We start from the raw sequence: 26,129 nt of genomic DNA, 5'->3' as shown, positions 1-26,129 counted from the left end.
ACATTTTTCCAACTGCTAATTTAATACAGTAAAACTATAAGCTACAAGTATTTTGTCAGGCATTATTAACCAATTAACTGCCAACTTCGCATTTATGCAAACAGGATGGAAAAACATGGAAGAAAGCATACCTGATGTGGAGCGCCTGCCGGTATAAACACCGCATCTCCCATACACTGTACAATAGCCCAGCCTTGTACTCCATAGTCTTTCTTGAGCCTTTCCAATAGCTTCTTATCAAGGTAGAATGATTGATCATGGATTGGGTCATGATCCGGTGGGAAATCTTCACCCTGTTCCTTAGACACTTTTCGTAGCATATCACGGATCTTATCCGCATCGACAGCTCTGAATATATGCCAAAGGGCACCAGGTTTTTCCGTCTTATCCCGGACACGTTTCTTGGTCAGTTCATCGCAAGTTGATTGATCGACGGCTTCAAACGCATCTGAAAGAGAGTAACCGATACAAATGTTTACATAATGCAACAATGATATTATGATAATTAACAATTACAGTACTCATCAGGGACCCTAAAATATTGTAAAGAGTATAGCTTGACCCACTCACCTAGGAATAACAAATTAATATGTTAACATTTTAATCCATCTGGTAATTTTCTAGTAGTTTGATCTGTTAATTAACTAGCCTACTACAATCGTCAGTATTTGTAGATACATCAATTATGTCATAACAGGATATAGTCAGGTTAAATGAGGTATCCTGTCGGCAATTTGTGGTGAAAGTTGGAAAGCTAACTAGACAAGTTGACAAAATATTAAATTGGCTTATATCTTGGTAAACGCTAGTTTAGTAAAGCTCTGTTTACACTATCAAACTAGTTTGACAAAAAAATTATGATGTTCCCAAATATGGTAGTGATATGCTTGAATGTGTTAGTGACATGACATCATCATGTCCATATATGGGCACATCACATACAGTTGGAGAGTGTAGACAAGCTTAACAATAAATTATTATACAATATTTGATTAGGATGTTACAGAATATCATTTTAAAGATGAATCTCAATTACCATTTTCAAAGTCAATATTGCTAAGTTTTCCTTTGTTTTCATTCAGTGGTATGCCAACATAAACCATCATGTTCACAGCATCTGAGATGTCAAGGTGCAAATTAGTTGTTCCTAACTTAGGATATCTGGCAGAACCTATAAAGTAAAATGATAAATTGTTAACAAAATTGGTCATGTTCAGTCTTAAAATCTGAATTGGTATGTTCAGTCTTATAATCAAAATGTTTAAGGAGCTTGGGTTTTCACTAGAACAAAGCGTAGGAATGCAAGTACAACACAAGTAATAGATTATTCAATCATCATATTAAGGCAAAAGGATAACCATAAGTGAACATACAAGATGCTCTATATAAACAAAATCTTATTCCAAATCTTTAGGAGTGAGAAAAGAATTGGATAGACAACTCCATTCCATTCTAAAAAATATATCTGCAAATATATTTTACCGTATGCGTTATACATCTTAGGCCCTAGGTCAGGTTTGACAAAGAACTCTGGTAACCTTGATGACAAGTTCAAATGTCCATTTCTATGCGTGTACTCTGGTAGAGGAAGCCCTTGCATTAGATCTTGAAAGTGATCGGGTAATAGTTCGCTGAAATCCTCGGCTGGTGGCCAGTCTTTCAATTTTAATACCATTGGGTCTCGATTTTTGTTTGTTGTTAGTCGATCTAAAAAAACAAAATAGATTAAATAAATAATGAATATTGATTATATTACAAAAGGTAAATAATAAATAAATACAATCATTCGTAAATATATAAAATCTTACTTTCAATAAATTATTGTATTAAAATATAATTTGCTTCTTATACTTAAACCTAAGAAAAACATGTATTTTTTTTCAAATGTTTCAAATATCAAAATGTATGTATAATAAATGTTTTTATATGTATTTATTAATATTATTTGTAAAATGTAAATGATTCTACTTTTACTTATATATAGACTATATTCTTGGTTTTATTCTCAACACATTATTTCATGTGAAAACAACTTGCATTTGAAAGGAAATTATTGTCAGATCCAATAACCTGTAAAATAAATTTACGAGTTGCTTCTAAAATGAAATGAAGCCATCTCAATCACAACTGACCTGCTAGGCACTGATACTTTTTCCTGATAGTAATTGATATCAATTTGAGTGGTGGGAGAGAATGGCTAATCTAGGCACCTTGATAAATACAGGGCTGCTTGAAAAAGACAGCCATTCAAGGCTAAAATTAGATGGATTTGTATTTTCAGGGCACCAGTTTGAAACAACCAGGTCACATGGCTGTATTAGTCACACAATTAATATAGATAAAAGTGACTATACAATACATAATAATTCTACTCACACAAACACACACCTTAACTATTTGCGCTTTCTATTTTTTAATTTAGAATCACATACCGTATATAGAATATGTAATTTTTTAATTAGAAACATTTCAGCTGGTTTTTTTTTAATGTACTAAAGCTCTGTCTACACTACCAAACTAGTTTGAAAGTGTGATGCGCCCAAATTATGGTAGTGATATGACATAATTATGTCCATATATGGGCATATCACATTTTTGTCACATAAAGTTTGAGTGTAGACACAGCTTAATGTGACAAGATGTTCTATCTATGTTCTCTCTCAATGTTTATTTCTTAAGTACTCTGTGCATGTGCATTTATAAATAAATTCAATACATTCGTATGGCCTGTAAATGATGATTAATGACTATAAAAAAGATCTACTTTGGATATAAATTGATCTTAAATAAATACATAAGTAAATAAAGTAAAGTATTTTGAATAAAAAAATATTTTGGCACAAACTAATTGGCATAAATGCATCTGAACAACAGCTAATGAATAACAGGTAATTTTCACATAAAAACGTTGAGATTCAAAACAGATCATGATTGCAGCTATAGAACATGAACAGCAGTACCACGCTGTATCCTTGCATTACATTATAAGGGGTCAACTATATCACATTCTTATTAATAAGGTTGATGGATAACGTATGACCTTATTTGGCCTTGTAAACATTCAATGATAATGTTTCCGGCACGCCATTTGACTCATGTCTATGTGTTCTTAATAAAGGCAACGCAATGTTCAGGTCAGAAATAATTATGCCATATTACTATTAATCTTAAATTGTATTTGATTTTTCCTCTATAGGTATATTTATAACTAGGAATGGCCTAGGCAGTTTTCAAATGTAGTTTAAAATCTTCCCAATGCAATTTAGGTCATGTCAATTCATGTGTGCGGACGCGTACAATAGCAAAAATGAACAAACTTACAAACACTTTATTTGATATAAAACAAGCAGAAAATTTCCTAATTAAATATCCCTAATTTTATAATTAAAAATTAATTTAAATTCAATTGTAAACACTACATACTTTTTTTGTTTTAAACCATGAACTGAGAATGTTTTAAAGCAAGATTTAAGAGTTTCTTTAACAAATATGTCAGGATATTATAACTAAACAATTGCTCAAATGGGATTATTGCCATTTATGATGCCAACAATCTGCCAATAGAACATGACGTTGGTAAGTGGTTAACAAACAATTCTCACACTCAAATTTAATGTCACCTATATACAACTATACACACATGACAACATTAAGTAGTTAATATACAGTTTCCACATTGATTTTGAATATTAGAAGTTTGTCTATGTTAAATATGACATGGTTAACATGTTTGCATGAAGCTCTGTCTACACTATCAAACTTTATGTGACAAAAAAATGTGATATGGGTATATATGTCATATCACTACCATATTTAGGCATATCACTACCATATTTAGGCATATCACTACCATATTTGGGCACATCACTTCTTTTGTCAAAATAGTTTGATAGTGTAGACAGAGCTTTACAATCTGAATCCCGACAAATACTTACTTCGAATGTCTTCAAAGCCATCCCAGAATTCCTTCATAGGCACTCCTTGGATGACATTGGAGGTGCGACAGTTCACGAGGTCATTCTCCAGCTCACCGAACATTCGACTAAATGTCGAAGGGTGCCAAAGTTTTTGGCTGAGGACCTTGTGACAGCCGCTGACTAAAACAGGCTGTAAGAAATAAAACAATCACTTTGTTATTTATTTGTTACTACTTCAGCACTTCAATCAATCAATCAAAATCAATTTAATTGATTATCCAATCTTATCTCACATTTGTACATACACCCTGAAGTTTTCTACTGAAACTATATATTCTAGGAACAAGTACATATATATAATTCAATGGAAAGCTTTTGCAAAGCTGTTTTCTTCAGTAAAAACAAATCATGTTGGAGCCAAAATATATATTTAAAGAGACAGTCTTGATGGAAAACCATCAATCACTCAATAAGACTAACAAGCATTAGGCCCTCTTTAACTCAGCAATATATTACTTCAATAAATCAATCAAAAAACATAGTATCTACAAAAATGCTCCAAATGGATGTCATTTCAATATTATACTTAGACAATTGCAGAAAGTCTGTGAGGAGAGGAACAATGTCTAGTGTCTATTTAATTTATGGCGTGTCAATGAATACTGTATTTCAATCACATGGCACCAACTGGATTTCAGTTTTTGGATCAGTGCCAACAAGCTACTGAATTTGCTAATTTGTAAACTTGAATGGATTAAAAATGAGTAGATGAATTCACCTACATTGATTTTATGTTTAATTATCTAAAGAGAAATAAAAATCACAACCATGCAGGCCTTGTCTTTTGAAAGTTATAGGTGTGCTACAAATTGCACTCCTCAATACATTCGGGGGTGCTGTAGGGGCAGTTTAGAAGTGTGTTAGGTGAGTGATCGCACCCGCTCGCCTTAAAAGACAACGCCTAACACTGGCTATGACACCAAGCAACACTACCGATTGAATAACTTACCTCTCCTCGTCGCCATTGTTCCTGGAATATCCTTAAATTACCCTTATGTCGTGGATCGTGAAGTCGTAATAAACGGCCGTCGCACAGCCAGGAATGCGGTACATCTGGGAATCTCATACTAGACTCTACTAATGTATGGCGAACCTGGCCATCTTCCAAGTTAAAATTAGAGTTCATAAACATAGCCGTGGGCTCCATTGTTTGTATGTTAGCATTCTTGCTTTGTTTTGTCTGTGTTATAGCACTCCTTTCTTGTTTCGTCAAGGTGGTTGATGCAATGTTCTGTTCCACTACGGACGCAATAATATCCTCAAACGTCCCAGTCACCATGCGCTTTCCACTGTTGTTTTCACCTTTCAAAAAATACGCGGACAAGAACGAACCGCCAGACATTGTCGTGGGTGGTTTTGCAAGTTTATCTGCGGTTTTTGTTAATAGTTCTCGCAACGTACTGGAAGGCGAGTCCCTACGTTTATCTGTCGAGTTTCCCTTTGTATCAGGTTCTAATGACTCGCCAGTTTGACTGTTTGTGTCAGATTGTGTCGATGTAGCAATATCAGCAAGGATTTGTAACGATGATGCGTTCGAATTGGACGTCTTTGATGAGTTTTTGTTATCCCTTGATTTCATTTTAGGTCCAGTCAACACAGTTTCAGCTAAGATATTCTGTAATATAAAATGTAATCAATTAAATATTCCGTAGAAAAACCCCATTATCATCAGATACAATTGTTACTGTCAGTCAGTGGCAAATCTTTTCTCTTTTAATAATTTTATTCAATCATTGATACAGACTACATAAAGGCTCAAAAAGTCAAAAAGAGTACAAACCAAGGACAAGATACACTTCTATATATAGAAAAAAGTCAATATGTGTTTGGCATATATTCAAATTGTAAGAAGGTTGGATTGCCAATCTTTGAATCTTGATTTAAAATGATATTATTTCTATAATAATGTTCTAATGCCAATTTTTTCGATTTTTGTCAAGTAGAATATACGCATAGCAAAGTCAGTCGGCACAAGTAGCTTAGGGTTTATCGAAGTATTAGCAAAGTCGGCCGACCGCTTGTAATAAAAAAAGTTGTCGCAGTATGGGTTATTAGCAATAGTCGGACGCCACAAGCAGCCTGGGGTTTATCGCAGCATGGGTTGATTTTAGCAAAGTCGGCCGACTCCTTGCAATCAAAAAGTTATCGCAGTATGGGTTGTTATTAGCAAAGTCAGTCAGCCCCTTGTTATCAAACAGCCTGTGGTTTATCGCTATATGGGTTTTTTGAATTGAGAAGGAAATGAATACATCCTTCAAACTGCACATAACAAGAATTATATCTGACAAGTTGTAGAAGTTTTAAATGCATCAGATCAAACATGGTTTTACACGGGCACACATCTGAAAAGTGTCATCAAATTAATCATATCTGTAGATAAACCTTTTACCTACAATCTATAAATTAATCTTAATTAATCTTTTGATGACCAATTAAAATGCATGTGTTTATTTATCTCCATAAGACAGACGATCAAAACATTTTCTTAATTTAAAAACAAATATAAGTTATTACATGAAAATGATTATAAGACTGACAAGTACTGAACTAACTACAGTAAAACCTCTATTAAGGGGACATCATCAGGACTGACATGGGGTTGGCTGTAGTGTTAAAACATTATTTTCTGTTTATTGGGAATATTTAACTTTTGCTGTGACATGAAAGTGTTCCCTTAATAATAGGAGTGTCACCTGAATAGAGGTGTCCTATAGCTGGGGTTCTACTGTATGTACTAAATTAGTTGTGCAAATACTCCTCCCTACAACTCGTAAATGTTTTGTAACAAACCTGTGATGTTCCATTGATTGCTGTAAGTTTGCCGTTCTTTGTGCATTTACAGTTGGGGTTGACATTCCATTTCACCCTCATCTTGTGCACCATCTCACCCACATCCCACAGAGCTGATTGAGAAGAAGTAATATGGTTATATAGAATAATTGAGATGGTGTTTGAGACGATTTCTTATACACAGTTCAATACATTTTATAGTTGTACTCAAATAGTTTGTACTCAAGTGACACCTGTTATGTTGAAGAGCAAGGTTTATTACTCAAGGTGTCCAGTTGTCCAGTCAATTTATAAATAAATAGGAGGATCTTTTTTGATACTTACCATCTTTGGGTATAATCTGTGTGAGCATTAGATTTTCAACATGATGTACTTGGTCTTTTATACACTTCAGCCAGCGTTGAGGGTATTTTCCATCTATGTCTATTTAAAAATATAATATGTCTTTAAATTAAGCACATACAAACTAAACCTGCTTATTAAGCTACTAATTCAAACTACTATTAAACAATCATTGTATGTAACTATGTAGTGAACTTTACTAGTACTAAACTACTGTGTTACTAAACAGCTTTTCATGGAAATTTATCTTTTTTCTAAATAATAATATATATATAATATTACTGTAATTAAAGGATTTTTTTATTAACAATTATACATACAAAATCATAATTTTTGTAAATTATAATTCCATTTAATAAAGAAAGATAATGGAAAATCATAAAATATTGCGGTGATGTTTGATAGATCATTATTACCATACTCCCAGTTCATGCACTTCAAATGAGCATCAGAGCGAAACCAATTCATTTATTATTCAGAATCGGATGACTACTACTAAATAAAAAAAACAACTCGATTGCGTTACACAGCCTCTACGTACCTTCATCGCCGCTGTTCTTTCTCGATTTGTAACAATCCAAGCAGACAACAAAGCCGCATTTGGGGCACGTCCAATGGATGTTAAAGAGTGTCGTGTCGCACGTATCGCACATTTCCCGTACACCCGTCACTGCACGTTTCCATGCAATTTTCCCTAATAGTAATATATTATAACATAGTTATGTATAAAGTAAAAATAAACTTTATTTAAGGTTAAAGACACTTGAGTATTATACAGGAAAGGATAGCAATTATATTAAGCATAAGAGGAAATGCATTATTACTATACTCAGAATGCATGAATGAATGGCTTGTACTTTGATACTTATATAGTCAATGAAAATGTTGCCTAAAGGAAATAGGCATTTGTGAAGAAAGTGTATGCTTTATATTATATATATATAATTATATTCGATCCCAGTACTTTGCCCTCGTATATAGTATTATCAATTATCATTTTAAATAATTATATGAATAAATCATTCAGTAATTGAAATAGATACTATTACAAAGAAGTAGTACTGGGATGTAACAAAATTATGGGAAAAGTAGACAAAGAAATATAGGCTAGACTTAGAAAAGCTACATAAAGCTCTGTCTGTACTATCAAACTAGTTTAACAAAAAAAGTGTGATGTGCCCAAATGTGGTAGTAAATGACATCATCATGTCCATATATGTGCACATTACATAAAGTTTGATAGTGTCGACAGATCTTAGGATAACTTACCATTCTCCATGGTAATGGCCTTTGCCTCTCTCTCCTGTTGAACCAAATCACAGAATTGGTCACCAACTTTCGAAAGAATATACTTGGACGTGTTCACATCTAGCGGACAGTCTGGGTCAGGGTAAGGTAGCCAGGGGTCAAGATCTTCCTGTTCACAGTGACACGGCTCCGAGAAACCAGCTATTGTTAAGTTGCTATTCCTACTATACTTCAGCCTGAAAAATAATTTAACAGTAATCATTTTGTTGTTCTTCTACAGTAATATACTGTATATATATTTATATATAAATCTCATGTTCAATTATAATCCCACTTCCCCTTTGAGGCTGAATTATAAGACTTTAGCAAATAAAATTGTTAATGCAATTCAAGTATAATCCCATTCTCTAATGGGACTATACGGTATATATAAGCTTTTTTCCAGTGACCCTCTAATTCTTTGCATGTGTAATGAACACAACCGCAACTTTCGGGCATATTTCCAGAATTGCATACGCATGTTACCAGACGGTTAGTAATTACCTACTGGATAAATTATTCTTAAGGCAAAGAAAAAAATACACTTTCATTTTCTCTATTCCCTATCTTGCTTAAAGAAACGGACCACAAATAATCACCTCGTTAATTTAATAATGAAAACTTTCCAACATACTTCGCAAACATTACGTGTAATGTAGTATAATATTCAGTATGTTCTATCGTCGACATCGAATATGGTAATTATTTGCGGGATTGCCTGGTTACAATTACAGATTTTGATTCATGGTGACATCTATTTATCGATAATGAATGCAAACATATGGACTTGATTACATCTAACAAAGGCGTTTATATCAATTTTTTTTTACGTTGAACTTTCGAATTGCCATTGACGATCTAAACAGCATTATAGTAGGCAATGAAAGTATGTTTTTTATGTAACAATCGAGAGTAACCGATTTCCCTATAACTGCGAGATAAATCATAATTAGAGACCTTGTTGACAGATCCATTATTTAGATTAATCAGATCACCTTTTGCTACTAATGTCGTACTCAATACAACATGGTATTATTATTTTTTATACTTTTTCCTGCACGAGACAGTATCTCAACATTATTTATTGTTCCTCATGACAATATTAAAAAAACATTACCCCATTTTACGATTAACCTTTCATCCGTTGTCCCCAATTCTTTATCATTTCCGAATATTACAATGTTAATAACATATTTGGTTATTTTTATCCCGAAGATGTATCAAAATACTTATTTATTTATTTGTCATGCCAATTAAATATAACATAACCCTATTACCTTTCACCATCATTTAAAACATTATTTTTAATCAAAGTGCAGATATGTTACATACATACTTGTTTATTTATTTAGCGATTTTTGTCATGACAACAAATAAAACATAACCTCTTTTATAGTAACTTTTCCCCTCCTGTCCCCAATTCTTGTTTTTATAGGCTGCTTTATAATGTTGTTTTTATTCAAAAGGGAAAACAACATCATGACCTGATGTATCCGATGACCTTTTAAAAGTAAATCAATTTCTTTCAGAAAACATTGTGGTTTTTAACTTATTATATATAAATCATTTTATGGGTTACAGCCAACTGCTCGATACAAAGGGCAAAATAACATGCACGCTTTCAATATATGAACCGACAGATAATGTGTAGATTGGCGTACGTCACAAGTCGGTTAACAAGGTTGTTTAGGAACTTTAGATTAACATTAAAATTTCCTGAGGTTTTGTAAATATCTGCTCTAATAGTTTTCAACTCATATTTATATCACTTGTTGAAAGTGAATCTTCTTTTCAGCACTAAAATGATTCAGATATAAAACCAAACTACCTCACCCTCTATAAATATCAAACTGGATCAAGTAATCCATTTACGCATTAACCATTTTTTTTTTTGTGAAAATTACTCCACATTTGGGCTAAATTTATTAATACAATATTTGTAACAAATGAAATCTAAATAATATATTAAAACAAATTATTTTCCCTGTAGTATGCAATAAAGTGAATACAATGTTACCATGGATTTACATACATCATAGGTAATTTTGTACTGATTATAGTTGAATATCTGTCTAATACACTTACATTTGCTGTATTGACATAGGAGCTGTTATATTTACCTTCTAAAAGCGTAAAACCGACAAAAAATGTTGAGCTTGGAATGACGACTGCTTGGCTTCATTCTACACTCCCGGCACTTCATCAAGTTGGGCGTCACGTCGCAACATGATCCATCTTGTAAAAATGCCTCTCCTGTCTTTTTCAGCTTTGCGATAGGTGGTTTCACTAATGCACGGGTTATATTCAAGGCTATTAATAACAAGAAATTATATTTGTTGGTAAATATATTTTTCAAGATGCATTAGTGGTTATAGTTTGTGAAGTAAATTGGTCAATTGGTCCCATACAGATGTGGTCATGTGGTAAAGGGTGGAATTTTGTTGCCTTGTTAGATTGTTAGGCTGTGAATAGCCACAAGTCGTCATCCAAGACCAGAAACCAAATTGTAAACCGGAAACTCAGAGTGGGATATTAGCTAAAAATCTTTCAATTACCAGTGGGCAGAAGTAATTCACCACTGAAATTTATACCACATAATGGAAAATTAGATGAGATAATTAGAAAAACAAGCAAACTAAACTACAAATAAATAAAAAATAAGGATTAGTGAAAAGATAGTTAGTAAGAATAAAAGATGTAACTGCATAATAGGGTTATGATGACAAATAAAAAGCAACATATATTTAAAATGTATAAATTAGTATTGTGATTGTACCCAAATATGATAGTGATATGCCCAAATATGGTAGTGATATGACATCATCATGTCCATATATGGGCACATCACATTGTTTTGTCAAGTTTGATAGTGTAGACAGAGCTTTAGTAAGTAATAGAAAGTAGTAGATAATACTATGGTACTTTATTTATAAACTGTTGATTTTATACAAACTTTTATTTAAACAATTATTATTCTATAAATTTGTTTGGAGATTGGCATAGGAATCAAAACAGCCTAGTGTCAAAATGGAAACTTTAATCAATTTCTACAAATTTTTAGGATTTTATGGTGTAAAACGATGTTTTGTTATAAAAAAGAAAATTTCCAACGAAGAGAATTTTTAAAAAATTGGTTGTTGATTTATCACCATGAAAGATCCACGAAGCAGACTTAACAAAGGCATGCTGTTGAGAATCTTTCATACTGTACCTGTAATCTTACCATCAGATTTGGAGCGTTCTTTGCGAGCTCTTGTCTGGATAAACTTCTTAGGTGCCATGGTCGCTGGATCACGCTGTAAAGAGTAAAACAATATTTGTTTGTTACTCAAAGTAGCCAAGATCTTGTATCTTATTATCTTGAAAATACCTGTATAGGAAGCATGTCTGTCTGCACGGAAGTATGCCATGCATGGAAGCTATTAAATGCGTACTTAAGTTAAGTATCTTGTTTGGTAAAAGCTCTGAAAGTGGGTTTTGCTAGTAGTCAAACATGGTGCAAATACAGATTGTCTGTGTCTGTGATTATGACATAGGGCCTAGATAATTATTTTTTTCAACATTGTTGACATAGGACTTAAACACAATTGAATGTTTTTAGTTTACCTGTAAAATGCCATTTTCTTTGACATCCTTATTAGCATCTTGCGACTCTTGATCTTTGGCTGGTGTAGAATCCTTATCATTTGCACCTTTGCGTTTCGGTTTCTTTGACTCTTTGCTCTTCCGCGATTTCTTCTTTGTACTGTTGGAAACGGATGAGCCATCTGAACACGTGGACGAAGTTTCAAAGTCGTATACACGGTCAGGAATGGCATCTGGAATGTCTGTTAACCTGCTGCAGGCAGTTTTGTTTAAAACGTCCGACTTTTTATCAAGTTCTGTCTGAGGCACATGGCCATTATGCAAAGACGTTGGACCAGGTGAATCCGAGCTACCGTCCGAAAATCTCATGACTTTAGGATCGGATGGCCCACTTAACGAGGAATCTTTTGTGTAGGTATGGCGATGAAGCCAGGCTTTCTTTAAACTCACATGGCCTGCAGATTTATTAGGCGATGTGTGCGGATCATTCCGCTTTGACTTTTCTGATGGTGAGGTGGATCTAGTACTGGTGCTGTCACTGTCCGAGATAGCACCGTTTATTCTTGGGTGGTCAGATTTTCCAGAAATAACTGTAGCAGGTGATGAAGCACTTACATTTGAAACGTTTTCAAATTGGTCCACTTTTTCAATTTTAAGTTCGACATCCTCTTTACGACCAATTCTTAAATCTTTGGCTAATAGTTCAGCTGCTCGACCACCCGTGACCGGATTGTTCCGGTGATCTTGTACAAACCAGTTGTACTGATGTACATAGGAATGGTGAGGATGCGGTCTTCTGTCTGGATGGCCAAGCGGTCCTAAAGGAGGAGACGATTGACCATCTTTTCCTTTGGATTTCTTAGGACCAATTGACTCTTCTATAGACGTTTTCCTTTTACCAGTAATTTCACCCCTTTCATTTGGTCTTAGAGCAGACATAAGTAACGAGGCATGTCCCTGAGTAGCTGCAGATTGAGAGGTTGTGGCAGTGTTAACTGTCCTTGCCTGCGATAAATCCATCGGCCTAAACACAGCCGCTGAAAGTTGCTGCGGAGATGCTACTTTAAGAGGCGACTGTGGCTGACTGGTGGACGTTCTAATAGTCAATGTCTGTTGATGATGAGGCGATGGTGATTCACTTGACAAATGAGAGGATGGCGTTTTACAGATTACTGGAACACCTTTACCTTGAGGTGCACTCTGTCTGCCAGATTCAACCTTCACATCAGGCCCCCTCATATGACCACCATACTGGTAATGATACTGATTTTCAAGATGATAACGATTATACTCCTGTTTCCTATCACCAGGTCGTTCTGACCCAAATGGAATGCCTGGGTACGACTCTTTGGTTCGTGAATCGCGGCCGCTTCGTATCAGCGGCGGCGGCCCTCCAATATCCTTACCGCTCTTACCCGAAGCATGTTTCGAGTATGCATCTGTGTGGCGAAATCCACTTTCATATCGGCTATCTGTAACAGAGAGTCTATGTTCGATATCAGCAGCTTGCGGTGCTGAGGACAAAGTATGACCAAATGGTTGATAACCTTTCATAAATTCAGAACTGCTATCTTGTTTATGAGACAAATTTAAATGACCGACTTTAGGGTAGACAACTTGTCGGAATTCCTCAGCTCTTGAAGCAGCAGAGTAAAAAGACGACTGGCTGCCAGGTTCCGATTTAAGAGGTGGCTGGTACACCTGGAAGCCCTTCGGTTCTGATGAAGAACTTGAAGGACGATGAGGATGGTAGTGGCCATCACCGCCTTGTTTCTCTTGTGACATGTAGTGCCGCATATGTGGTGCATCTGATTGCGCTAAAAGTCCACCATATCCTTCACGTTCACTCTATTCAAAACAACAATATTTTTTTAGTTTTTTAAATTGTAAATATAATAAATGTTAATGAAATGGGAAAAAAACAAAAATATTTTATTCCACATATTTTGTAAAATCTAATACGAGAATGTAGCCTTAAATAAAATCTATATTTTATTTACAAATCAAGAAATGAATGTTTACAGTTAGCATAGATACATATACAGTACTTTATATGCTTATTATACATTTAAAGTGATTCATTTTAATAGCAAAGGTTGATTTCCTAGACAGTGTGCCACAAGGGGCTACTCACCTTTGCCATACAGATCATGTATGCAAAATACATTACTTTCTTTTACATATAGTCTATCCATCATTTCATGCTTTTATTAAATTATTTCAAGTAATTTATTTTGATTTTACCTTAGTAAGGCATTATTTAGCAGTAGTAGCAGCAGCAGTGAGAAGCCTACAAAAATTACTAGGGCTAGGTATTAATTTATCTGTGTGCCTGGTGGGCTAATAAGAGGTGGGCATAGTGCAGAATAGTAAGAGGTGAGGCTAGTAAGAGATGGCCTAGTTTCACCACATACTCTATATTTGTGTGTAGTAGATATAGCTAGTAAACAACACAATTGAAAAATATGCTGCTACACACTAAATGCGTTTAATATCACATTCAATTCACTATGATACTCTTAATATATTACGACTGTTCAAACCATATTGAAGATGGTTTAATACTAAAATATGTTAATTAAGGGATTTTCTCAGGACTTCACAATTCCTGTGGGAGATCAATCAATGTTACTTTTCTAGTTTTGAAACGACATTTTGAATCTTTAAAAAGCTTTTAAATGAATACTATTCCTTATTAAGTATTCAACAGGAATATTAAAATGGTTGAGTAGAAGAGGTTGGCATTTGATCAGTACGCAATTGTCCATAGAGTATACCAAGAATGCCAGATACAATTTCCTATCACAGTATTCACTGTCGGTTTGAAGCACTTAGGAATCGAGGATTAGTCATCTAGAATACGAAATCGCTCAATAACTCATTTTTATTAGCTTGACAACTAGCAATACACTTTATTGATTCAAAAAACGTTGAAATGTATCATAAAATATTAATATATTGGAAAGAATTCAATTGATTTCACTTCTGTTCAAAAATAAATGAACAGGAATTTATAAATCATAAGGAATTAAAATATTTATATAGGACGAAATTTAGATTAATTTTAACTTTAGTTGAAAAATGAATTAATACGCAATATAAATCATTTAATATTTAAGCATTTATTTATAGCATTGAATGGAAAGAAATTAAAATTAATATATACATCTGTCTAACAATAAATAAATATTAATTTATACCCATAAATCATGGAGAATTAGTTTTTAATTTTTTTATCAAAATTTAGGGATCATAAATATTAGTTTTTGAAAGTAATTTAGTTCAATTTTTTTTTATATTTTTATACTATAAATATATTATAGTTTTTAAATTGTTTTACTAATCTGTTTTACTAATCTGTTCTTTTTTTCTTGCTTTGGTTCTTCCTTTAACTCTATATTTAAAAAATTGTCTCCAATCAGCATCAATTTGGTCTTATTTGCTTAAATTCTACAACTTCTGTTTTCTTTTCAGAAGAGTGTATCATGTAATAAGGGCATTTACCCAGTCCTATTTCTACTAACTAGATGACCTTGGCCTTCTAATTGACATTTTAATCTAAATAAACATTTCAGAAATCATCAGAGACAGCCTGCCTGTTGTATCTAATCGACATCTTTACATAGTCTCTTATTATTTCCTATTATAAATTGATTTAGTCATATTTTTCCCTTTCAACATAAGACATTTTTATCGTTGGGAGGGGTAAGTAGAATGAGATGAGCGATCGTCCTTGATTGGAGATGGTCTTGTGATAATGAATATTTACAAAGATCAAACAAACAAACTGTTTGTAAACTGGACTTTGAAATGTGATATGTTTTCATTATTCTTGCAAAGAAGAGAAAATATTGTCCCTATTAATTTTTTTTTAATGCTTGGTTTTATGTCCCCTTCTCATTAAAATCGTTTTTTACATTAAAAAATGGTTTCAATTTTCAGGATTAAGGGATAAAATCCAACATTCTCGGGTTACAGGTGACCTTTGACATTACATTTTTTTTTAACTTAATCAAAATGTTCTTATCATTGTCCCACAATACTTAATAAAATTCATATCAAAATATTATTTACTGTCAGAAAATTGTTTTATAAATGTTATTATTCAAATAAAACATTTTGCAAATTGTTTTTACATTTATAAAAATATTAAGAAAATGTTTTAGAATTTCCCCCAAGAAAAATAAAAAACCAATAGACTATACTATTAGTGATAAATATTAATGCATCAGTTATAATTATGTACAGTATAGGTTCAAGGTTACTACAGCAGAATCCTACTTTAGGACATCCCTCTACAGTTTACACCTCTATTAAAGGGACATTTTCCTGTTCAAAGGAGGGATATATATATATATATATGATTTAACATCTATTCAAGAGACACCTCTATTAAGAGGTTCAACTATGTAGAGTAGTTCTACTACATTTCAGCTATGGATTAATTACTCTTCCCTGGGATTACTGTGGACTACAATAGCTTCAATCCGACTGGGACTGCTTCCTTATATCATAATTCTACTTGGATCTCCATCTCCATCTGGATATATCCAGAGTATAAAGCTCTGTGTACAATATCAAACTAGTTTGACAAAAAAAAGTGTTATGTGCCCAAATATTGTAGTGATATGCCCAAATATGGTAGTGCTATGACATTATCATGTGCATATTTCGGCACATCACATTTTGTGTCACATAAAGTTTGATAGTGCAGACAGAGCTTAAAGTGTCTTTTCTATCCATTATATATGGATTAAGAGGCTTAACAAAGCCCATTAGTTCATTAACAATAACAACTTAAATTATTATAAACATATTTGATAGGTTACCTGTGCTCGTTCACGATGTTCTTTCTCACGCTGCAACTTCTGCCATTCCCTTTCTTTTTCCTCCAGTTCCTTCCTTTTCATTTCTTCCTGTACTCGTTTATCATCCTTACCCTGTGGGTAGATCAAATTAAATCATAAGTGAAACTCATTTAGAAAATTCTTTATAAGGCGATTATCCCTTAACAACACAATGTACTTTGCTAAGGAACTTCATTGATCTAATCAGGATGTGTTCATTGCAACTCAAGGAAATCATAACCAGTTTATTCATAGTGAAAATAATATGATGGGTGCAATAACATTGTCAATGCGAATGTATACACAAAGATCGAATAGATGAAATGTGAAATACAGTAGATTCAAGAAATTTTATTTTGGTCCACTTTAAAATTGGAATTTGTTTTGCTTGGCATACAGTAATAGACAATAATAAAACAACAAAGCAAAAATACATCAAATTGCAATAAAATGCTAAGATACTGTTAAAAACTATTACTGTAAAAGCGCCATAGGCTCTGTAAAATACTGAACCTCTATTAAGAGGACACCTTCATAACCAAACAAAATGTCACCTTAATAGGGGTGTCACCTAATAGGGTGTGTCACCTAATAGGGTGTGTCACTTTAATAGGGGGTGTCACCTCAATAGGGGGGTGTAGTGTTGGAACATATATTTCCCCTTGTTCTTTCACGAGAAAGTGTCCCCTTAATACGCATGTCTCCCAAAGGGAGGATTCTACTATATATACTAATGTAGTAACCGTAAGACCCTCTTCAATTCAATTCAAGACTAGATCTTCTAAGCTTCTGTATGTGGAAGAGGATGTTGAAAGTGTAGATAGGAAAACAGGCTTACGATATTTTATTAGCAAAACAACAATTTGTGACTGTAAAGATTAAAGACTTGGAACACTACCAATTGTGCCCAACTGAATATCCTTATTAATTTGACAAAACTATAATTTTAAAAACATACCTAAACAGAGAGCTTCCAAATGATTGCACTTTAAAAAATTGTAAAGAGTACAACAATCCTACAAGTATATGCTATTCTTCACAGATAGTGTAAAGTAATATAGTACAACTGTATTTGATATGTGAATGGTGGACAATATAGTTGAAAACAACAGGTCCAAAGGTGTGTGTAATCTAGTAGAGGCTTAGCTAGAATCTAAAGGTCACATATTCAATTAATTTCTGCAATAGAGACAAATGGTGTTTGTAATTTTAAGTCCACCTTCATAGAAGTCAACAACACAAAATGACTAATAAGCCAATTCAAAAACTAATTAGGTCTCTTATTAACAACTTGTTCATTAGCACACCATTGAGCAAGGGAGCTTCTCAAAAGTTTAATTAATTGGAGGCAACATCCGATTATAAGCAGACAAATAAACACGTTGGCGTGAATGATGAGGCTACGTGTTACATATCTGTGTAAATCAATACCTAAGCTCATATCGTAACCAGCATGATTGTTCTACATGCGTCTAGTTTTTAATTCCTTTGTGAAAAATTAATCACTCGATGAAATAACAGATTCAGACTTAAAATAAACCAACACAATATTTTCTCTTTTCAATATGTGTGATTCATGGTTGTCTAATTGCAATTAAAACAATAGGTTAGCTGAAACAAACACAACACTTGTGATTTATTATTATACATATTTACACAATGCTATGTAAACTTGTATCCTTGGGCATTTTGTATTATTAATCTACAATATTATTTATTTTATCGCTTTTTTATATGCCATATCAAATATGATTTATTCATTGTTACATTTTAATATCAAAACAAACTATATTATTAAAGCTAATATTTATTAACAATTTTATACCATATGTTCTGCCTATGGTTTTTATAGCGAGAAATGAGAGTGAGAAATTTTGACAATTTTTTTCATATTATTTCCATTTTAATTGGCAAAATAAAATTGAATCTTGAATGATATTTATGGTTGAGCTTAATAACACTTTGTTTTCATGATGCGCCATTGACACTGACAATTAAAAATATCATTCTATGACTTATCTCTGCTCATAAGTTGATATTTATTTGTAATATTATGGATTTTTATTTTAATATAGTTTTAATTAGTTTCTATCTAAATTTGATTGCCCGGAAACAAATAAATGTAAAATTTTTTTTTGTTTAAATAGAAATGTTTTTTTCATAATAGAGATACAGAATTATAACGGAAGTTCATCCTGAACAAATATTGTCTGTTTTTTATTTAAACCGATAATAACAAGACCTTGGAATATATGACTAGTAGTCATTCAAGGGAAATTTACAAATTACCATTTTAAAATGAATTAATTTTAAATAGTTGTTTCCTTGTGAATATAAAACAAGGTTGTCAATCAATCAATTAGAAAACAGTAGTTAGTTAGTAGTGTCCAGTATAAAACAAAAAAATCAACACTTTTTCACAAGTACATATGAATAAACCATGAATATGACAACATTCACCCCGCATCCTCCTGGCCATGCATGCAACAATTATCCCAACTTCCTTTTGCAAGCTCACCCATATTCCCTCTTGAAACCTTTCTTTTCTCGCGCTTGCAACCCGCCCTTTCTCGCTCTTGCAATTTACCCTTTCTCGCTCTTGCAACTCATCCTTTGTCTCTTTTGCAACTTAACCTTGCAACCCACCCTTTCTACTTCTTGCAACCCACCCTTTCTCCCTCTTGCAACCCGCATTTTCTCCCTCTTGCAACCCACCCTTTCTTCCTCTTGCAATCCACCCTTTCTCCCTCTTGCAACCTGCCCTTTCTCCCTCTTGCAACTCATCCATGCAACCCACCCTTTCTCCCTCTTGCAACCCGCCTTTTCTCCCTCTTGCAACCCACCCTTTCTTCCTCTTGTAACCCACCCTTTCTCCCTCTTGCAACCCACCCTTTCTTCCTCTTGCAACCCACCCTTTCTTCCTCTTGCAACCCACCCTTTCTCCCTCTTGCAACCCACTCTTTCTCCCTCTTGCAACCCACCCTTTCTCCCTCTTGCAACTCATCCTTTCTCCCTCTTGCAACCTGCTCTTTCTCCCTTTTGCAACCCACTCTTTCTCCCTCTTGCAACCCACCCTTTCTCCCTCTTGCAACCTGCTCTTTCTCCCTCTTGCAACCCATCCTTTCTCCCTCTTGCAACCCACCCTTTCTCCCTCTTGCAACCCACCCTTTCTCCCTCTTGCAACCCACTCTTTCTCCCTCTGGCAATCCACCCTTTCTCCCTCTTGCAAGCTGCTCTTTCTCCCTCTTGCAAGCTGCTCTTTCTCCCTCTTGCAAGCTGCTCTTTCTCCCTTTTGCAATCCGCTCTTTCCCTCTTTTGCAACTCATCCTTTCTCACTCTTGCAACAAGCCGTTTCTCCTTCTTGCAACTCAACCCTTCTCATAACTTTTTTTTTGCAACTTAGATCTCCTCCATCCTCTTTTGCAACTTGACTCTTTTCCCTTTTTCATTTTGCAATGCTGAACACCAGAGCTAGCACAGTGAATGCACAGGAACAAAGAAGTCTGTCTGGTATAGACTGACACCCAAGTCACATTACCCATCTATCAATAAAGTATTGTTATGTCAACGAAATTATGAGGTCATCCTTTGTATGACCTAGTGCTTAACAGCTGAAACAGCAATTAAGGGATCATCTCAACTTCCAAGGTTGAAACATAAACATAGAAAATCATTAAATTAAAGCTTTTTCCTGTATTTAACCTGGATAATTGGTAGGATGTTTAGGCTTTTTGACCTTATGTGAGTCACCCAGGAAAAGATAGAACAACCATCAGGCATTGATACAACTATTATAGTAAATAATCAATTATGGTTCTGTATTCAACATAGGTACTTAGGTCATTCACTAGCTGTATGACACTAATTACTAATTAAATAACCAAAGCTTTAATCAAATATTTACTTTATGATTTATTACACTTTCACTTCCGCGAATTATTTTCAATTATTTTTTTTACAGACATTTATTCATTCATAATTTTATATAATTTGCTTACATGCATATTTAATGAAAGCAACCTAGTTTTTTATGAGGTATTTAAATTTTACATTAATACTGAACCCATATATGTCAAGGTTGATGTTCATATTTAGTTTATGTAGCAGTATCTCAAATTTATGATACTACAGGTAAAAGAATTTACTTTTTAATCACTAAAAATTATTATTTTTCTTATTATAATGATACATATTTATTAATATTAATTTTAAATTTTCACCTGTAGTAGTCGATGGGTTTCAAATTTATAATTTAATAACATCCATCTATTCTAAAAATAAAATGATTTGACCTGTAAGGCCGCACAGTTAATATGCAGTTTACATTATGTAACTACACAAAATGCTTATTTAACACAATATGTCATGTCATATGTTCAGACTTAATTTATTTACAGTACTCGCTAAGTTGGCGTCTTGGACCAATTGTTGTTAAATTTGGTGGGTAGTTAGCCAACTTAATTTCACCCCACCCCTAAATTACTAAGCCTGAATGTGCCAATTGTGTCTCTGTTTCCAATCACAAATGATTATATGATGATAATATTCAATTTGTACATTATACTATACATTAACTATTATCAAGACATTATAATATGACCGTGGAATGAGTCAAAATGAGCCTGGGAGGAGTTGCAAGCATCAAGTGTTGCAAGTCACAGCAATTCTGTCAAAGCTTATTGGGTTGATTGTTGCTATCCAAGGTCTTGTAAGCTTATTTCATGATCCTAAGGCCATGTTTATATTAAAACTGTTAATGAGATAGATCTAACACTTGTAGATAGTACAGGTTGGTAATCTATCAATGCAAAATGTTAGTAATAAAAACAAAGCTATTATAATTCATGTGTACAGAATCATATCCTTTAATTGGTTTTTGCAAAGTATTATCAAGGATATGATTGTTTTGAGCGGGGGCGGAGGTGGATTAAGTGCCCAGCCTAAAATTCTTTCATCCACACAAATTTATTTTTAAACTATCTTAGGATGATGACCACAAACATTGGATTCACAGCCTACATGTTTTCTCCAACCTTGTTTTAGAAATTTTGCTGTACAAATGCCGACTAAGTAACGCCCTTTAACCAGTTCTTAATAGCTTTCAATTAGTTGATTGGTCACCCATCCTTTCTTCTTATCTAGAGTACATCACATAATGTGCAATGCTTTGCTATCAATTTTGACTATCATCTTGCTAACATAATGCATAGTAAAACAAACTAAAAATTGCATAGCATAGAAGAATGTTTCTCCATGATAAAATACAAGTCAAAACATGCTGGCAGATAGGTGTGGTCGGTGATGGTGTTTCTTTCTATGTTATATCATAGAGTAAATAAATATTATTCTAAGTAAAGCTACGTTCACATCAAGCCCGGATCCGGGCCGGTGGCCGGAGAAAAATTCGGTCCGCGTTACGTTTTTAAATCAGTGCGTTCACATCGCTGCACGAATTCGTTCTTCGGTTCCCGCGCTATTCATTATAAATCATTCAAGTTGAACGATGTAAACATTAATGGCAGATTACAGCGACGAGGAAGATGTTGTTCTGTTGTATTTTAACAGAAAGAGAAAAAGAAAGAGAAAAAAATAGGTAAAGATAATCAACAAAAAAGAAAGACCCATGGTCAATTCCAGACATTAATCCGTGACGACTTTTTCTCAGAACCAGAACAGTTTACCATACTTTAGGTAGTAGCCTAGGCCTAGCCTATGTATAGAATAGGGCCTAGACTTAGTTTAGAGACTAGGCCTATTAATTATAGTAAAATAGATAGGCCTATATAGTCTATTACTATACTAATTCTTTAGCGTTAGTCATTATACAGGCCTATGCTTTCACCACATTGCTGCAGCATACCATTCACGCTGATTTTTATAATACTAGGCCTAATATTATAAAAAACAAATTATTTAAAATATTTTTGAATCGAGGCCTAGCTAGGCTAGGCTATAATCATCATATCATGGCAGTTACCATTATTTTTACACATGATATACAGTAATAGGCTTATTATTAGGCTAGATCTACCTAAGTAAACTAGGCCTAGGCAAAGGCAGTATTTTAAATTATTACTTATTATGGTTTGTGGTGTTTTTTTTTCAGAATGACTTCAGATCAGTTTGAAGTTCTTTCCGGTCTCGTTGAAGAACTATCGACACAGCAGAGCAAGACATGTGTCCAAATTTTAGATAATTAATCTTGAACATACTGGACACCATATTAGTATAGAGGTCATTGGTGTTCAAAACAAACTAGCCACATGGTTGAATTCAGAAGCTGGAAGAGTTGCATGGCAATACCTTGTTTGTTTTGTCTATGCAAATTAAACTGACAAATGAACATTTCATATAATACTAATTATTTTAATCAATTTCTGACATAATTTATTCTAAATAACATATTGATTGAACTTATACATGATGTTATCGCAAGCATTTATTTAATAGGATTATTATTATTGTTGATAACTGGTTTTTGTGACTGGGTAATTAAGATTTTTTGCCCAACTATGACAGTATTTGTACTGAATATTTAGTACATTGAGAATACTTCAATAAGAAATGTGCAAGTATTCCCAATGTACTGAGTATTCAGTACAACATACATCAGAGTTAGGCAAAACATCTTCCTATTATTACTATTACTTCACTAATACTATTATTATTATAATTATTTTTACTATTTTTATTATTATTATTATTATTGGTATTATTATTATCTTTTAATCAAAATGTTCTATTCCTCAATCAACTCTTCCCCAATTCTAAACACAGCATTGCTGATTATTTTCTTTATTTCTAGTTTCATATGTCGTGTCAAAGAACCTCACGCGCACATCTTTTTTTGAAATTTTTTTGGACTCTAAATATTCTATAATACATGAATTTACATCTGATTTTCGTTTTGTGGTTGTCTGGTTGCTGCTACTACTACTATTTGCCTCATCTACCAACTCTTCATCCACTGCAGGAACATGTTCACCAGGAACTTGTACTTGGTGATTATCCTCACCCTCAACAATGTTGTTGAGCAACTCTATGCATGTTGCATCATTATGTAGCAAATTGCCTGTGCTTCTGAAAAAAAAGCAAAGCAAACAAAAAGTATTAATATGATATTAATATAGTCACCGGTTAATAAACTATGGGGGTCAGCATTGCAAACTATTTTTTGCCTGCCTTTACACAGAAATGCATATATAAAAGCAAAATGCAAAAAAAAGAAGCTAATATATTATATTTTAGAACAATACACTGTACAGTAGAAGGAGAATTTTAAAATAATTGACTAATTAAATACTATATTCCAAGTCAATATAAATTATAGATTTGGAATAATATTACTGTATAGTATTGTATGTTTTTAACTGTTGTTATTTTTATTGTAATTTGAACCTTGGAAGGCAAATTTCATTTACTTTGTATTTGACAATAAATTTTAACTTGAACTTGAACTTGAGTAGTTATAGAATAATGGACCTTCAAAATATCAACTGCAACTGGGTCGCTGTCATCATTCATGAGGCATAACAGTGCCTTTGTGCCAGGACAGGTAGGCCCTCCCCTACCCAGTTAGGGCCTAATAAATATAATAATATGAATAATAGGCCCTAATTAATAATAATATTAATACTACTAATAGGGGCCTAGGACTAGGTAGGCTAGGCCTAGCCCTTTTTAGAATAGTAATACTTAGGCCTATACTATTATTATTAAGGCTAGGCCTATTATAAATAATATTAATAAGCTAGCCTAATTTCATGCCTACCTCTGGATAACGACACAATAATAATGCTAGTTAGAAACTAATTTAACCGATTACAGCTAGGCATAGGTCTAGTGCTGGTGTACGAATATACTCCTCCTAGGCTAGGCTAGTTGGGCCGCGTTTAGGCGCAAAAAAGGCAAAATGAGTGCCTGTCGCCTGACGCTGAAGGAACCACGCTGAAAGGGGTGCACAGAAGTAGGGGCATAGGCCTATACAACCAAACTTGGTTCTAAATATAATTATTATATTGGCCTAGTTTAGCCTAAAATAACAAACAGAAATATACTTATCTTAATACATTAACTTGCTACTATATTAATGTCTAATAATTAAAGAAAGCAGAGTATATTTTCAGGAGGATCTTTCGTCGCGCATGTTTTACAGCTGTGTTTTCCAATTCACGTACGAAATAAAGGTCATAGTACTCAACGCTGATTGGTCAGAAGAAAAAATCCGTACGATTTTATAAATGAAATGGCTTCCATATCCATCACTCCGAATCCGTCCACCGGAGGAAATTCGTACGAAATCCGGACGGATTTGATGTGAACGCTTCTATTCTTTAACATTATACCCATTTTCCACGATTTTTTCTCCGGCCACCGGACCGGATCCGGGCTTGGTGTGAACGTAGCTTAAATTGTACAATTTATTAGTTATCGCGAACAGTCCTGTACTTATCCAAGATAATAATGTGTAGGCATATAAAATTGTTCTAATTTTAGTACTTTCTTTCCATACTTTAGTGTACAGCCAATTATATTTTGTTTACAAGGCTGTCAAAAAAGCATTCCTTTAAAAAAGAACCTTGAAAAAATAGTAATAAAGAAAAAGCTGTGAAGCCTGTCACATCAAGGTTGACTATTTATAATGGTTCTATTTGGTTATTGAAGATAACTATCATTGCAAACATCATTGAAAACCAAATCAAATAGAGCCTTATGTCACAATAGTAATCAGTAACAATGCTCCATGGTTGGCTAGCTAACCGTTTTATTCATATTAGCTTGCCGGTGGTAATCGCACTACTACCTGAGCAGTTGGCTTTCTTTACAATCAGTAAAGCGTTGGCGACGGATAATCAATGGTTTTCTAAGTGATTAGTAAACTATAATAGTATGTTACTGTTGTTGTTCGCTAAGCAGCAAGGTATAAAAGGGATTATTCTGTGTGAATTACGTAGTATGACCTGAATAAAAGATGAGGTGATTGGCCATACTCAGGGATTTTGATGATTGTATTCAAATTTAAATGCTTAATTAACAAAACACTGTCATTATAATTATACTGAGGTTAAAAGCTTAAAATTAGCCATGACATAGTTAATTAAAATGAAGTGTTATTAACAAGAGGTTGATCCTGTAATTTAAGAGTGATCAGCATTTGTGAAATAACCAAGGGTACAGGATCTAGTAGTGTACTTTCAAACAAAAAATTTAGGAATTACAGAATTTTGCAGCATTTAAAGTTGTTTTAACATACCACCTAAATTGTTACTGTATATATGAAATGCAATATAAACTGGGTTAT

General features: G+C 33.6%; 1 protein-coding gene across 4 annotated transcripts in view; it reads right to left on the bottom strand.

Annotated features, from left to right (window-relative positions):
- Positions 1 to 26,129, bottom strand: part of LOC144837342 (putative JmjC domain-containing histone demethylation protein 2C) — a 118,331-nt gene that overhangs the window by 2,228 nt on the left and 89,974 nt on the right. For 3 of the 4 annotated variants that reach the window (XM_078692401.1, XM_078692403.1, XM_078692404.1), the window contains 13 exons: positions 16,811 to 16,921; positions 12,003 to 13,829; positions 11,608 to 11,692; positions 10,517 to 10,706; positions 8,379 to 8,593; positions 7,651 to 7,803; positions 7,092 to 7,190; positions 6,768 to 6,880; positions 4,927 to 5,592; positions 3,936 to 4,107; positions 1,483 to 1,707; positions 1,037 to 1,171; positions 132 to 448 (listed from right to left, as the gene is read on the bottom strand). In XM_078692401.1, coding sequence (XP_078548527.1) covers positions 132 to 448; positions 1,037 to 1,171; positions 1,483 to 1,707; positions 3,936 to 4,107; positions 4,927 to 5,592; positions 6,768 to 6,880; positions 7,092 to 7,190; positions 7,651 to 7,803; positions 8,379 to 8,593; positions 10,517 to 10,706; positions 11,608 to 11,692; positions 12,003 to 13,829; positions 16,811 to 16,921 — 4,308 coding nt within the window. The remainder of the gene's footprint in view (positions 1 to 131; positions 449 to 1,036; positions 1,172 to 1,482; positions 1,708 to 3,935; positions 4,108 to 4,926; positions 5,593 to 6,767; positions 6,881 to 7,091; positions 7,191 to 7,650; positions 7,804 to 8,378; positions 8,594 to 10,516; positions 10,707 to 11,607; positions 11,693 to 12,002; positions 13,830 to 16,810; positions 16,922 to 26,129) is intronic. The other variant, XM_078692402.1, reaches the window with a different exon arrangement.

The sequence above is a fragment of the Antedon bifida genome, chromosome 3, assembly GCF_963402885.1.
Source record: "Antedon bifida chromosome 3, ecAntBifi1.1, whole genome shotgun sequence".
Lineage (NCBI taxonomy): Eukaryota > Metazoa > Echinodermata > Crinoidea > Comatulida > Antedonidae > Antedon > Antedon bifida.
Note: the sequence above shows the minus strand (reverse complement) of the source record. Positions and strands in the feature narration are given on the sequence as shown.